This window comes from Rhinoderma darwinii, chromosome 5, assembly GCF_050947455.1.
Source record: "Rhinoderma darwinii isolate aRhiDar2 chromosome 5, aRhiDar2.hap1, whole genome shotgun sequence".
Classification (NCBI taxonomy): Eukaryota; Metazoa; Chordata; class Amphibia; order Anura; family Rhinodermatidae; genus Rhinoderma; species Rhinoderma darwinii.
Window position 1 is genome coordinate 179,482,042 of NC_134691.1, and position 14,852 is coordinate 179,496,893.

At 43.2% G+C, this 14,852-nt stretch overlaps 1 protein-coding gene across 1 annotated transcript in view; it reads right to left on the bottom strand.

The window, feature by feature from the left end:
- The window catches only part of ANKH (ANKH inorganic pyrophosphate transport regulator), a 181,320-nt gene extending 172,190 nt beyond the window's left edge, over positions 1-9,130 (bottom strand). The window contains exon 1 of the mRNA XM_075826760.1: positions 8,616-9,130. Coding sequence (XP_075682875.1) covers positions 8,616-8,711 — 96 coding nt within the window. The 5' untranslated portion in view covers positions 8,712-9,130. The remainder of the gene's footprint in view (positions 1-8,615) is intronic.
- Between the last annotated feature and the right edge of the window lie 5,722 nt (positions 9,131-14,852).

Below are 14,852 nucleotides of genomic sequence, written 5' to 3' on the forward strand. Positions count from 1 at the left end.
CTAGTATAGACTAGTATAGACTAGAGGAGAAATTATAATTACCGTCCATACAAATATATGTGTGCCCAGAAAATGCTCCCTTAATACTGGCAGGAAGATAGGGATGACTATTCTGTGATTGTTAGGGTATGTTCACACGGCCCATTTTCTGCCGTTTTTCAAGCTGTAAACGGCCGAAAAATCGGAAGCAGAACGCCTCCAAACATCTGCCCATTGATTTCAATGGGAAAACGGCGTTCTGTTCCGACGGAGTGTTTTTCGCTGCGTTTTTTATGCCTAAAAAAACAGCAACGAAAAAGAAGTGCAGGTCACTTCTTGGGACGTTTTTGGAGCCGTTTTTCATTGACTATTGAAAAAAGCTCCAAAAACGTCCGTAAAAAACGCAGCGAAAGACGCGAGTGGCTTAAAAAACGTCTGAAAATCAGGAGCTGTTTTCCCTTGAAAACAGCTCCGTATTTTGAGACGTTTTTGAGTTGGAGTGTGAACATACACTTAGGATTCATGCACAGGTCTCTGTTGTAGAAAAATAATGGGATACATTCCTGGAGTGAGGTGTGGTGCTATCAGCGTTGGGATGGATTCCCCAAATATAGTCTCGAAGTAACCCCGGCACACACAAAGAAGAGAGTTTTTTTCCTATTTAAGTTGAGTATTTATTCATATATTGTTTTCATATAGAAAATAATTTACAACATGCGTATAAACGACTATTTTCAATGTTTCGGCCTATCCCAGGCCTTTGTCACCGTTGCAGTGGAAATGATATCAAATTATGAATCAAAGCATAATCATAACAGTCTACAAAACGTATAGACATCCATATTCACACCTGTATTAGTGTCTCATCTGAGGATACATGACATTTGGAGTCTATAGCGGGAGGATACAAGCGAGGGCTAAGGTGTAGGATGTAAGTGGAGTATACACTAATCTTAGACATACGCATATACAGGGGGAATCCCATAATGTGGTTGAGGTGTAATGGTTTACATGAAAACATGTTAGTCTTGAATAGTTGTCGATGGGTTAGGGTACAATATGTAAAAATGAGCAATAAGGTTTGCATAGGAATATATTAAAAGGCATAAAGTTAACATACTAACATACTAGTTATAGACGGATAAGTTAGGGTACAATACATAGGCTATAAAAAAGATATGTTCTAAAAACATCATGGCATATACTGGTTGTAGGATGGGTTGGAGACCACCCATCTAGACCATACCATAAAATACCATTAAATACCAGCGCAAATACAATGAAAAGTGAAAAGCTGGCGAGGTATTTACCAGATAGGAATAGGTAGTGTGGAAGTAGATAGCGTGATGTGGTGTCTACCAGACGCTCAGATGTAAGTGGGGGTATGAAAAGATGCCAGCTGTTTATGTGGGTGAGAAAAAGAGCTCAAATGAGAGTCGGAGCTTCGTTCTCTTCCAGTACGCGTGCCCATTGTGTAAAGTCAAAGACGCTGTGCGTCGTGTTCCAGGCGACGTCGCTGTCCGCGTCACGACGTGTATAGCTGCCCGACCCAATAGACGTTGGAGAGGACTGCGTCATTGACGGACGTGCACGTGTACATGTCGTGACATGAAGAGTACTGCAGGACTATGTGTGTCGGTGTGAGTGTAAACGTAGAGCTGGGTGTATAAAGGCAAGGAGGAAGGTCTCTGTTGTAGACATCTGTAAGACGCCACCTATATGCTACTATTAGGAAATAATGTACCGCTGTGTCCTCTAATTATATATCGATGCGAACAGGTTTGTTTCAACATATGCCATATAACAGAGGTATTGCTTCTAGGGGATAATAAAGCGTTTCAGTGAGGTATCATATTGTAGAACAGAGTGCCTATGGGTGTAACTGCATATGGCCTGTGGCTTGGCCTTGTGCATGGACTCTGAGCGTATGTTCACATGCAGAGTCAAAAACGTCTCAAAATACGGAGCTGTTTTCAAGAGAAAACAGCTCCTGATTTTCAGAAGTTTTTTGTGCCACTCGCGAATTTCGCTGCGTTTTTCACTGCATTTTTTACGGCCGTTTTTGGAGCTTTTTTCAATAGAGTCTATGGAAAACGGCTACAAAAACGTCCCAAGAAGTGTCCTGCACTTCTTTTCCCCGGCCGTTTTTTTACGCGTAAAAAACGCCACGAAAAACACTCCGTCGGAACAGAACAGCGTTTTCCCATTGAAATCAATGAGCAGATGTTTGGAGGCGTTCTGCTTCCGATTTTTCAGCAGTTTTTCGGGCGTTTACGGCCCGAAAAACGGCCAAAATAGGTCGTGTGAACATACCCTTAAAGTGAATGTCCACCTTTTCATACCATGCTGTTTTAGATCCAACATTTTGTGCTGATTAATTTCTTAATATCTGTATTTTCTGATCTAGAGCAACAAATTCAATATATAGACACAGAGTTACTGTAAATGATTCAAATTCTGTCTGCCATCAGCCACCACAAGGGGAAACTTCTGAGGTTACAGCATACTGTTAGGGTATGTTCACACGCAGAGTCAAAAACTTCTCGAAATACGAAGCTGTTTTCAAGGGAAAACAGCCCCTGATTATCAGATGTTTTTTGAGCAACTCGTGTATTTCGCGGCGTTTTCGCAGCATTTTTTACGGACGTTTTTGGAGCTGTTTTCAATAGAGTCTATGAGAAAACGGCTCCAAAAACGTCCCAAGAAGTGTCCTGCACTTCTTTTGACGAGCCGTCATTTTAGCGCCGTATTTTGACAGCGACGCGTAAAATGACAGCTCGTCTGCACAGAACAACGTAAGACCCATTGCAAGCAATGGGCGGATGTTTGCCGATGTATTGGAGCCGTCTTTTCAGGCGTAATTCGCCTCCATTACATCTGAAAAGAGGTTGTGTGCACATACCCTTATACATTGAACTCAATAATAAAACAGTATGCAGTAAGCTCCTACGTTCCCCCTAGTGGTGGCTGATGGCAGACAGAATTTTATCATTTAGCACTATGGGGGAATTTACTAAGACTGGCGGATAACAGCACCCACTGTTCTTACAACGTTTTAAATGGACGTAGACAAAAAAGAGCCACAAATTGTAGTGCAAATCTGGAGAGCGCAAAATTGTGTAACTTTTTTACGCCATTAAGTGGCATAAGTCAGTTGATAAATTCCCCCGTATGCAGATTTGGAGCTCTGTATCAGAAAAACAAAGCTCTCCCCACTATGAACAATATAAAGTTACATGACGAAAAAATCAACAAAACTTATTAAGATTAAAAAAAAAAAATGGGTGGATTCATTGTAAAGAAAAAAGGCAGAATCGACATCCAATGAATAACGTGTTATTTTCCCACCATTATCAATGCGACATTTCAGCTCAATGCTAAGCCTGAATATTATTGGCTGGAGTGACTTTTTCTGGTCGAGGTCAAACGTGAATAGTTTGTATTCCAGGAACCACAGGGCAGGTCCAGCTTTGCTGTTCCATTATCTTTGAAGGATTCTGCACGTGTTGTCAGTGACTGTTGCGTGTGTTGTCAGCGTGTTCTTTGTGTTGTCAGCGAGCAGAGACTCTTCTGTGTATAATGTGATTCCGCTGACTGTGTATAACTGGTGACAGTCCTATGATAGTGTTGACAGTTGTATGTGGTCAGTGTGATAGGGTAACTGCTGTGTGAATGAAACCATCAGATTAAAAAACTCTTCACCTTCAAGTCAACTTTTTGAAAAATGAAGCAAGCCCAGGTTTCTCCATACAAAGATAAACTTTTTTTTAATTATTAAATTGGGCTGCTTACTGAATTTTTCTTAAATAGGAATTCTTTACTGAAAACTTTCGATAGTTGGATTCTAATAATTGCTGCCGGCAAAAACGGCACATATGAATACAGCCTTAGCACATCACGTTTGCTCGGCTGTTCCCATAGACTTCAATGGAGAGAGCTGTGTATATGTGTGCGACCGTTTCTTAATTCCATCTCCTGTTCCGCAAGCTGAGACCGCATCCAAGTCAGTTTACCGTCACTCTTCCCGATAGATGGGGGTCTCCTCTTTAGTTGAGGTAACTGAAACCATGCTTTTTTCTTAACCGAAATGTATCAAAACCAAATACAACAGAGATTCTATCTTAGTCCTATGAGCACGTCGTACCCAGCTTCTATTGGGAGCATAAACAATATCATTTTTTTCCACTGCTAATCAAATTTTTCAATTTAACTTTTTGTTCCTTCATATTTGTGAGATGTTCCTTCTGGAACAAAGTTCTTGTGTGTTAAGTTGTCACAATGTCAATATTATGGCGCCATCCTCCAATTTTACTCATAATAGGAATGACATGAACTATTCCTTGAATGCCGATTTCCCACTCAGAAAAAAACAATGCCATTGTTTTCTATTGTAAGATACAAGGAACTGTGGAAATCGATTTGGGGTTTAAAACATTCAGTTTCTTAGCAAAATATAACTAGGATACATGAGAGTCCTTGCTGCGTCCGAAACACAGGAAGCCAAAAATCATATCTGGCCTTCTGGTTCCAGGTGTCAGCAGTGTTAGGGCCCATTCACACCAGCGTGATTCTCGTCCCTGTGAAACAACGCACAGCACACGGCCTCATTCATTTCAATGGGGCTATTCACACGTGAGTTTACACACAGCAAGAGTCCGTTGCGTGAAACTCACTGCATGTCCCATATTGGTGCCCATTGAAGTCAAGGGTAGGAACACACACAGCATAAACACTGTGGATTTTCCACAACGGATTCATTGCAGAAAATCCGCCCCATTTTACAGTAGTAGCAGTGTAGGTGAGATTTCAACAAATCTCGTCCCCACACAGAAGAAAAAAAGCAGCCGAAAAAAATGCACATAAATTGACCTGCGGTGCGGTTTCCTCAATCACAGCATGTCAATTAATGCTGCGGAATCGCAGCTCTCCTGTTGCACGTTTTCCTCATTGAATTTAATGGGGTGCTTAAACCCGCAACAAATCACAGCGATTCTGCTGCAAAAATCGCAAGTAATAAAAAATAAAGTTATACTTACCCAGAGTACCCTGCTTCTTCTCCAGTCCGGCCTCCTGGGATGACGTCTCATGATTTGCAACGTCATCCCAGGAGGCCGGACTGCGCGCAGAGAAAAGGGGGAAAAGGGTACGTATGAAATGTTTTGTTTTTTCATTTTTTCAGCGCTGCTTTGCGCAGCGGAGATTCCGCTGGAAAAAACGCAGCACAATTTTGTTGCATTTTTTCGGACGGCATTCCCTGCGGTGTTCAGGGCAGATGAGCTGCGCAGCTTGATGCAGAGTATCCGCCCTGAACAGGCTGTGTGTGTTCGTACCCTGAGGGTAGATTCACACGCAGCAGATTTGTAGCAGAAATTGATGTGACTCAAAAATGATATTCCATTCATCTGAATAGGATTGTTTCTGCAGCAAATGAATGGATTTCTGCAAATGCCATTCAGATGAATAGAACAGATTTTCAGTCTCAGAAATTGCTGCAACAAAATCTGCCGAGTGTGACTGCACACAAAGGCTACATGCACACGTCGCAGAATTTGATGCGGAAAATCGGAATCAAACCCGCAAATAAACGCAGGTATTTCCGCACTTAATAGTGCGTTTTTTAAGCGTTTTCGATGCGTTCTTTACATTTTGATACGGAAATACGTGCAGTGTTCTGCTGTGGATTTCGGTGTGTTTTTTCTTATTTACTTCTCAGATAGAATTCTGAGGTGGAAACACAAGATAACTTGACCATGGTTCAATTTAAGCGCAGAAAAATTCTGCAACGTCTAGCTGAGATTACTTGAAATCTCATTACTTTGCTGGTACTGTCTTAGGCCTCATGCACACGACCATATTTTTTCCCACCCGTAAATACGGGTCCGGTGTCACACGTATTCGACCCGTTTTGCACCAGTATTTACGGACCCGTGCCCGTAAATATGGGTCCGGTGTCACCCGTATTCCACCCGTATTTACGGGAACGTTTTTGGCTGCAAAATAGCACTGCACTAATCGGCAGCCCCTTCTCTCTATCAGTGCAGGATACAGAGAAGGGACAGCCCTTTCTGTAATAAAAGTTAAAGAAATTCATACTTACCCGGCCGTTGCCTTGGTGACGCGTCCCTCTCTTCACATCCAGCCCGACATCCCTGGATGACGCGGCAGTCCATGTGACCGCTGCAGCATGTGATTGGCCTGTGATTGGCTGCAGCGATCACATGGGCAGAAACGTCATCCAGGGATGTCGGGCCGGATGTCGAGAGGGACGCGTCACCCAAGGCAACGGCCGGGAGACCGGACTGGAGGAAGCAGGAAGTTCTCGGTAAGTATGAATGTCTTTTTTTTTTTTTTACAGGTTTATACTGATCGGTAGTCACTGTCCAGGGTGCTGAAAGAGTTTCTGCCGATCAGTTAACTCTTTCAGCACCTTGGACTATTTACTGACATCGCCTAGCAACGCTGCCGTAATGACGGGTGCACACATGTAGTCACCCGTCATTACGGGAGCCCCATAGACTTCTATGGGCTGTCCGTGCCGTTATTACGGCCTGAAATAGGACATGTTCTATCTTTTTCAACGGCACGGGCACCTTCCCGTGAGAAAACGGGAAGGCACCCGTCGCCAATAGAAGTCTATGAGCCCGTTATTACGGGTCGTAATTACGACCCGTAATAACGGGAGTTTATACGGTCGTGTGCATGAGGCCTTACGCTGCGGATTTGCAGTAGGAAAATCTGCGTGGCAAATACACATGTAATACATATCTTATGAAGGCCCCGCTAAGGCCGTGTTCACACAGCGCAGATTTGGGGGAGGGAATTTTTTTTGTCTAAGACTTATGTAGTGGGGGCGGTTACACTGGCGAAAGAAAATCACGTGCAAACATAACTTCTTGGAGTCCTCCTGCGTCAAGTTTCTCAGTTCATTCATCTCCTAGTTACACAGATGAACAAATAACTGAATATTTGCGCAGCCAGACGGACCTCTTCACAAGAAAGTTTATTTTTTCCTTCAGTAGCCACAAAACAAACACTTGTGTCAGCATCATATTTCTAGGCGCCTGAGTTCCCTCGTCCCTGATAATGCATTACAGCGCCCATATGGGTTGTCTCCCAACTTTCTTACAGTACTGAATGGCAGAAGGTAATGACTATATATATACACAATTAGTACATAAGGACATAACTAGTGCCAATGAGGAATTTACCACGTGTATAAGCAGCTGTGACTGGTAAATCCTAAAGTAATACACAGACTTACATTAGGGTGAACATGCCGGGCAACTGGTGATATGAACTGTACATTAGTGCCGCTATCCCGCCACGTTTGACATAGTTACAGCTGACTGATGAAGGTCATAAATGAATAGTATATAGTGTGTGACAAGGGAGGGTATTATCACGTACGAAGTGTATGGGCAGCACAGTGGATGGCAGGCTAGATGACGACCATTCTGCTTCTTGCACAGGTTAAATACATTCTAATGGGAGCAGAAGCCGCTGGTTTACATAATGATCCATTGCATAATCAGTCAGGGCACAGAGTACATTTTTTATGACTGTGCAAGCGAGATTATACTGCTCACTCTCTGCCACCGGCCGGGAACATTGGGGACTATACGATAAGGCGGAAACAAGGCCACACAACTGAGGAGGTGAAGGTTTGTTACTCATTATAAACAAGTCTGATAGCAGCACAACCGTCTTCTAAAGCTGCCCATAGAGATTTAGTGATGTTATATATGAGTATATATATATATATATATATATATATATATATATGGCAACTGCATAGACGGCGCTTCCCTGACATGCTTCTATTATCACAACTGGTGCCTTTAGGTGCACAAGCAATCCAATAAACAAACAGGGTGTCAGCAGGGAAATCAAATTCTCTTCTGTTGTCCTGTGAGTCTGAAAGCAGAATACAGGCTGCCTTTTATGTCAGCTTGCAGAAGGCAGACTGTGATAAAACAGGGAGTAGGAAATCTTTATGGAATTAGATGCCCTCCTGCTCTATTAGTGGCTTACTTTGATTTATAAACGGAGTGATTCTTATTAGAGAAGTATATTATGGAAACAGTCCCTAAAAAATAAAACTATCTTTGTTTTTAAATGGACTATTCTGACTATTTCTGCCAATGTCCAGTTGAATATCCGACAACACATGATAGAAAACTGCAGAAAAATAAATTGGGCATTTTCGATTCTTCCAGACATTTGTTATTGATCATCACTTATTTTGCCAGCCATAGATGAACAATAAGTAGGTGATGCCGGTAAGTAGGTGATGCCGGTCAGGTAAACTTGTACGGCACAACTTACCGTACGGTGTTAGCTAAATGATCAACTGATCTCCATGGCAAGGGCACATTATTGCAGTGGCTAGTGAGGCATATAACTGGCGATCACCAGAGCTGTATACTGGCGATGATCTCATCTCACAGACAAGGCACAGCATCACCCAAGACCTTCATCCCTGGCACTGACCTCCATCACTAACACTAACCAGCCGAGCAGAATACAGGATATATACATATATATATAGTGTGTATGTATGGATATAATGTAAATAAATAAGAATATTATAAATAATATGATGATAATGATGATGATTGCACCCCATTGAAGCCTACCTGCTCCCCGAAGTCGATGGCTATATTGGTGATCCCCAGGGGAACCAAGAAGCGGATGAGGGGCCAGTAGGGAGTGAGTGCTGGGAATTTCACCATATCTCTGGTATAGTGGAGAGCACATACACATCCGATGATGGAGCAGGAAGCCCAGGAGCACGAAGCACAGCAACCCCCAAGCAGCAGGCAACCTGCACAGGAAGGATAACGGTCCGCATGTGGATGTCTAGCAAGAAATGCAAAGGATCAGGACCATCCCTGCCCTCCCACACAGCAGTGATCTGCAGCCAGGAGGAGGAGGCACGCCACAAATATCTGCTGACAGATCTTCCATCACCACACAATGAAGAAGAGGGAGAAGAACGCAGCGGCTGGGGATTGTGCACACGATAGCTGTGTGCTGTGCGGTAGCGGTACCGGGCTGTGTGTACGCACTATCAGGAGATTACTGTGTGTGACCGGGCTCTTCTCCTCCCCCCATCATCCCAGCGTGACAGTGATGAAACGGGGAGGACGCGGGCTGATGTGCTCAGGGAGGACACCGTGCGGCCACATGTGTGTACAGCAAGGAAATATACTCCCCGCCTTCCATAATCTCCAGTTACAATGCCACAACACAGGGACCTGGGGACAGTGTGTAAGAGCTCCCCCTGCAGGAATACAAATATAGTCATTGGCCTAGGGATATGTGCAGAGGACTGGGGCAGGTTTTTGAGCTAAAGTCAGGAGTGTATACAAAAGGAAGAAATGTATAAATCCTTCCTGTATACTTCCCATTCCTTATGAATCCACTTTTGCGTTTGGCTTAAAAAAACAAAACCTGCACCTCAAACTGCATTAAAAACTGCGCATGTGACGACTAGTTAAAGGGGTTGTCCCACCACAACTTATCAGCTATCCACAGGATAGGTGATAAGTGATCGCTGTGGGACCCCACCGATCAAGAGAATGGGGGTGCCGAATCCCCTTATGAACAGAGCGGCAGGTCACGCATGCACCCTGCCGCTCCATTCATTCTTTATGGGACTGCCGTGGATAGCTGAGCGATGTACTCAGCTATCTCCAGCAGTCTGATAGAGAATAAACGGAGCCGCAGGGGGCATGCGTGATCTGCCACTCTGTTCAGAGCGGGACTCAGGACCTCCGTTCCCTCCAGAGGTGGGACCTCCAGCGATCAAACACTTATCACCTATCCTATGGATATTTAGAAAATCTCATGCCCACTCTGCAGGAAAAAAACGCAGCATAAATGTTAATAAATTGACCTGCGGTGTGGAATTTAATTCCGCAGCATGTCAATTTATGCTGCGTTTTTGTTGATTTTCTCTTGCAAGGCTGATGGCTCAGTTGCCCCTCTCCTCACTTGTTATGCCAGCTACACTTAGGGCATGCCCAGACGTGGCGGAGTTCTTCCGCCACTGTCCGCATCAATGCCGCACAGAATCTGTTGCGGCTTTGCCTAAAATGGGCATTAAATTGATGCTGACTAGCCGTTGCGTATTGAGGGGAAGAGGGCTTCCCTTCTCTCTATCAGTGCAGGATAGAGAGAAGGGACAGCCCTTTCCCTAGTAAAAGTAACAGAAATTCATACTTACCGGCCGTTGTCTTGGTGACGCGTCCCTCTCTTGACATCCAGCCCGACCTCCCTGGATGACGCGGCAGTCCATGTGACCGCTGCAGCCTGTGATTGGCCTGTGATTGGCTGCAGCCGTCACTTGGACTGAAACATCATCCTGGGAGGCCGTACTGGAGGAAGAAGCAGGGAGTTCTCGGTAAGTAGGAACTTCTATTATTTTTTACAGGTTGAGGTATCTTGTGATCGGTAGTCACTGTCCAGGGTGCTGAAACAGTTACTGGCGATCGCTTAACTCTTTCAGCACCCTGGACAGTGACTATTTACTGACGTCGCTTAGCAACGCTCCCGTAATTATGGGTGCACACATGTAGTCACCCGTAATTACGGGAGCCACATTGACTTCCTCAGTCTGGCTGTAGACCTAGAAATACATAGGTACAGCCAGAATGAAGAAATGTCATGTTAGTAAAACCAATACGCTCCGCAGCACACATAACATCTACATAACATCTGTGGACTTCATTGCGGAATTTTGAATCTCCATTGAAGTCAATGGAGAAATTCCGCAATGAGTCGACAACAAGTCCGCTACACGTCCGCAACAACCAGTGTATGCTGTGGACACCAAATTCCACGCCGCAGCCTATGCTCCGCAGCGGAATTGTCCGCAACGTGTAAACGAACACAACTGAAAAGATGTGGAAGGCAATGGAGAAACGTGTACGCTGCGGATTTCCGCTGCGAAATTCCAGAGCAATTCCGCTACGTGTTGTCATGCCCTTATAGTTATCCCATTTACAACTGTGCTACAATATAATAATATACTAGCATAATATAAAACTATCTGTATATTGCATAAACTAAAGTATATTAAGCCTTTTATTATGTACTGAAATGCTGCTGCTAAGCTAATGAAACATACCATAGAAGAAATAAGAAAATAACATCAACATAAAATGATGCAAACAGAATTGTGAATAATAATAAAAAACAATTCATAAAATTGCACTGAAAATTACATATCTTTACAAAATGGAACTGTTTTCCTCCCATAAGGAAATAAAAAGCACATGTTAAGTATATTTGTATTTTTATAACCTTGCGGTAACGCCAGTATTGAGTCACACTTTTTAAGCTATAGTTTTGTTTTGGGGCATTCCCGCTGGGAATAAATATAGTATAAGTACCGGCATCCCAAGCATTTTGTTTTATTCTATGAGTCGTGCACAATGCAAATGTATTATTAAGTGGCCCCCATTCAAATGAATTGGCATGCATGTAATACATGTAGTTACTGTGTTGTACAGAGGGGGAGCCACTACTTTCAGCATCTCTCTGATCTGGCTAGAGGGGTCCGTTCTTTTCAACAAATTTTATTGAGATTTTACTAAAGGGGTCTGTTCTAATGGGAAAACCCCTTTAAATGTGTCTGTATTTCTATCAAAGTTACTGTGAAGCTCAGATAGTTGCACAGGTTAAAAAAGACCAATATCATCAAAGGTCAACTATTTTTAGACGTAGCTTTAGATCTAAGGGTCTTTTCACACAGTGTGGCCAAATCACAGTATATTGCCACGATTACAGCAAAATGCTGCACTTTTGCAGCGATTTCAAATGCAGTGTTGTGCAAGCAATTGACCACGACACCATCGAGGCGTTTATTTCAGTAGGTGGAACCAGCATTCGTCTGCTAAAAAGTCCTTTTTATTTGTAACAAAGTAAAAACATCAATACAAAAAACACAGGGCACCCACAAAGAATTAATACAATTGACTCATTTCTGACTCCAACGAGTCCTTAGTCATAACACACAAGGAAGTGAAAACATGCTCAATTCAAATATCCTACACAACCCTCCCAAAAGACGAAAAAAATACAATAAAAAAAGGAGGGGGTCTCAGGTGAGTCAGATAACAATTATAGACAAATATATATCTTGCAGGATATTCAGTTACCAATTATATTATCTCATACACAATATTTATACGAAAAACAATCAATAATATAATACAATTACAAAAATAAAATAATAAGGCGGGATTCACACGACCGGGTCGTTCCCGAGCCCGAGTGTCGGCCGGTAAAATCGGCCATTTTGCCCGGCCGGTTTGCATTCAGTTTTGCATCCGTGCCGGGCCGGGCAGATCCGGACAGTGACATCAGCGGCAACTCCTGAAGGGGAATCCCCATGTGTTCGGGGATTCCGCTTCAGGAGTTCCCCCTGATGTCACTGCCCAGATATGGACAGAGACATCAAGCGCTCTGTCCAGGAGCAGAATCCCCGAAAACACGGGGATTACGCTCCTTCTAGGAGCGGAATCCCCGAAAACACGGGGATTACGCTCCTTCAAGGAGCTAAAGTGCGGCTAGCACATAGCAGAGCGGGGAGATACCTCCCTGCTCTGCTATAGTGGCGTCGCTGCAGTAGTAGCAGCCGCAGCAGCAGCAGCTGCTAGCGGCGCCATCGAAGGTGTATTCAAGCAGGGCCTTTTCAAGCAGGGGAAGGGAGCCAGCGCAGCGCTCCCTTCCACCTGCTGTACACCCCGGCCCTGCCACACCGTGTACAGCGATGCCATTCGTCAGAATGGCATCAACTCCTCCTCATCACATGCACTCTGCGCTGTGAGGAGGAGGAGATAGAGCGCAGGCTCCGGAAAACCCGGCCATCACTCGGGACACATCCCGGTGATGGCCGTGTATTACCCAGCCCCATAGACTTCTATGGGAGCCGGGCGGCCGGGTACCCGGGCGAAGATAGAGCATGTCCTATTTTTTGACGGCCGGTTTTTCCGGCCGTCAAAAAATCGGTCGTGCGAATAGCCCCATTAGGGGTCTATTATTCCTAATGCAGCCGGGTGTCGGCCGATTTATGAACGGCCGGCACCCGGCCGGGAAACCCTGCCGTGTGAATGAGGCCTAACACTCAATAGTTTAAAATTAAGTCACTTCTGAAATTTAGGCCCATAGGAAAACTAGTGTTCATCATAAGTATCCAAAACCCTTCACGGTTTAGAAGAGATCTCCTCCGGTCTCCACCCCTGGCAGGTAAAATAACCCTTTCAATGCCATAGAAGCGAAAACCGGAAATATCTCCCCCATGAACACTAGAAAAATGTTTGGCCACATTGGATGGATTTTTGGTTTGAGGATTTACAGAACCGTTATATGTTCCTTAATTCTGGCTTTTATTTGGCGGCTAGTGCATCCGATATAGCTAACATTACAGATTGTGCAGTCTATCTGATAAATTACATTACGTGTGCTGCAATTAATAAACCCTTTTATTTTATTGACAATTCCATCAACTTTACTATTAATTTCTGTTATTTGATGGGCATATTTGCAGCATAAACATCTACCGCCACATTTATAGAAGCCTTGCGTATTAAGCCAGGTACTGTGTCGTTTTTTAGTTTGTAAAAGACTTGGAGATAGATGGGAACCTAAGGTGGGTGCTTTTCTTGTGGAAAATCTATACCCTTTATGCAGAATGTATCGTAGGCTGCCATCCTACATAAGCATGGGAACATATTTATCCACTATATTTTTTATTTAGTTGGACTCTGCACTATATGTGTTTATCAGGATGGGACAAGAATTATTATTAGTTTTAGTTCTGTATCTATTTCTATTTTTATTTTTGAGAAGATCTGTTCTATTCTTTTTATTAGTCATAATAGTGGCCCGATTCAAAATCCAATTCTGATACCCCCTTGAACGCAATCTGTGTTTTATATTATGTTCCTCTATTTTATATTGTTCTATTGTAGAACAATTGCATCTTGCTCGAACCAGCTCCCCTAGTGGAATACGTTTAATTCGATGAGCTGCGCGATAAATGCCTGTTTTGAATAGAGTCCTGTTCAATATGAGCTACAATATTTAAATCCAAAAAATAATCCTTCGATTTATCCCAAGTGTAGGTGGAAAATAAACCACAGGGATTGTTATTAATGTAATGGACAAAGTCTGGTATGGCCGCCACATCAGACGACCAAACAATAATGATATCGTCCATGTAGCGTCCATGTCGTTACAAAAGGGGTTTACATCTGAAACTGTATACATTTCCTCCCACCATGCAACGTAAAGGTTAGTGGGTGAAGGAGAGAATTCCGCCCCCCGTCGCCGCTCCCATTTGCTGCAGGTAAAATTGATCATTAAACATAAATAAATTATTAGACAAAAAATAATCTATGACCAAGTATGAAAATTTGAAGTTGCATAAATCTAAATAGTAATTAGAATACTTTTGAATATGGAAATAAATTGCTATACGCACTAGAAAATGGGGAATGGAGGTATAAAGTGATTCTATATCAGAAACAATCCAACTATAATTTTTCTTCCACACAAAATCTTCCAAATTCTCCAATACATGTTTAGTATCTTTAAGATATCCAAAACGACAGATGACAAGGGATTGCAGTAAAGAACCCCACTCACCACCGATGCATAAAGTAAAAAAACAAATACCACTTTTTACAAATAAGAGACTATTGGCAATATATGTATGGGGGCATCGCTAGAACTGGGCAGTTGAGTACTATATAAAACTAATTATGGTTTTTGAGACCATACCTAATAGAGATACCCAAAAAATTCAATATCTATATCGCACGGTGCCATTTCTGAAAGAAGTATATAAAACAAAACAAAAAAGA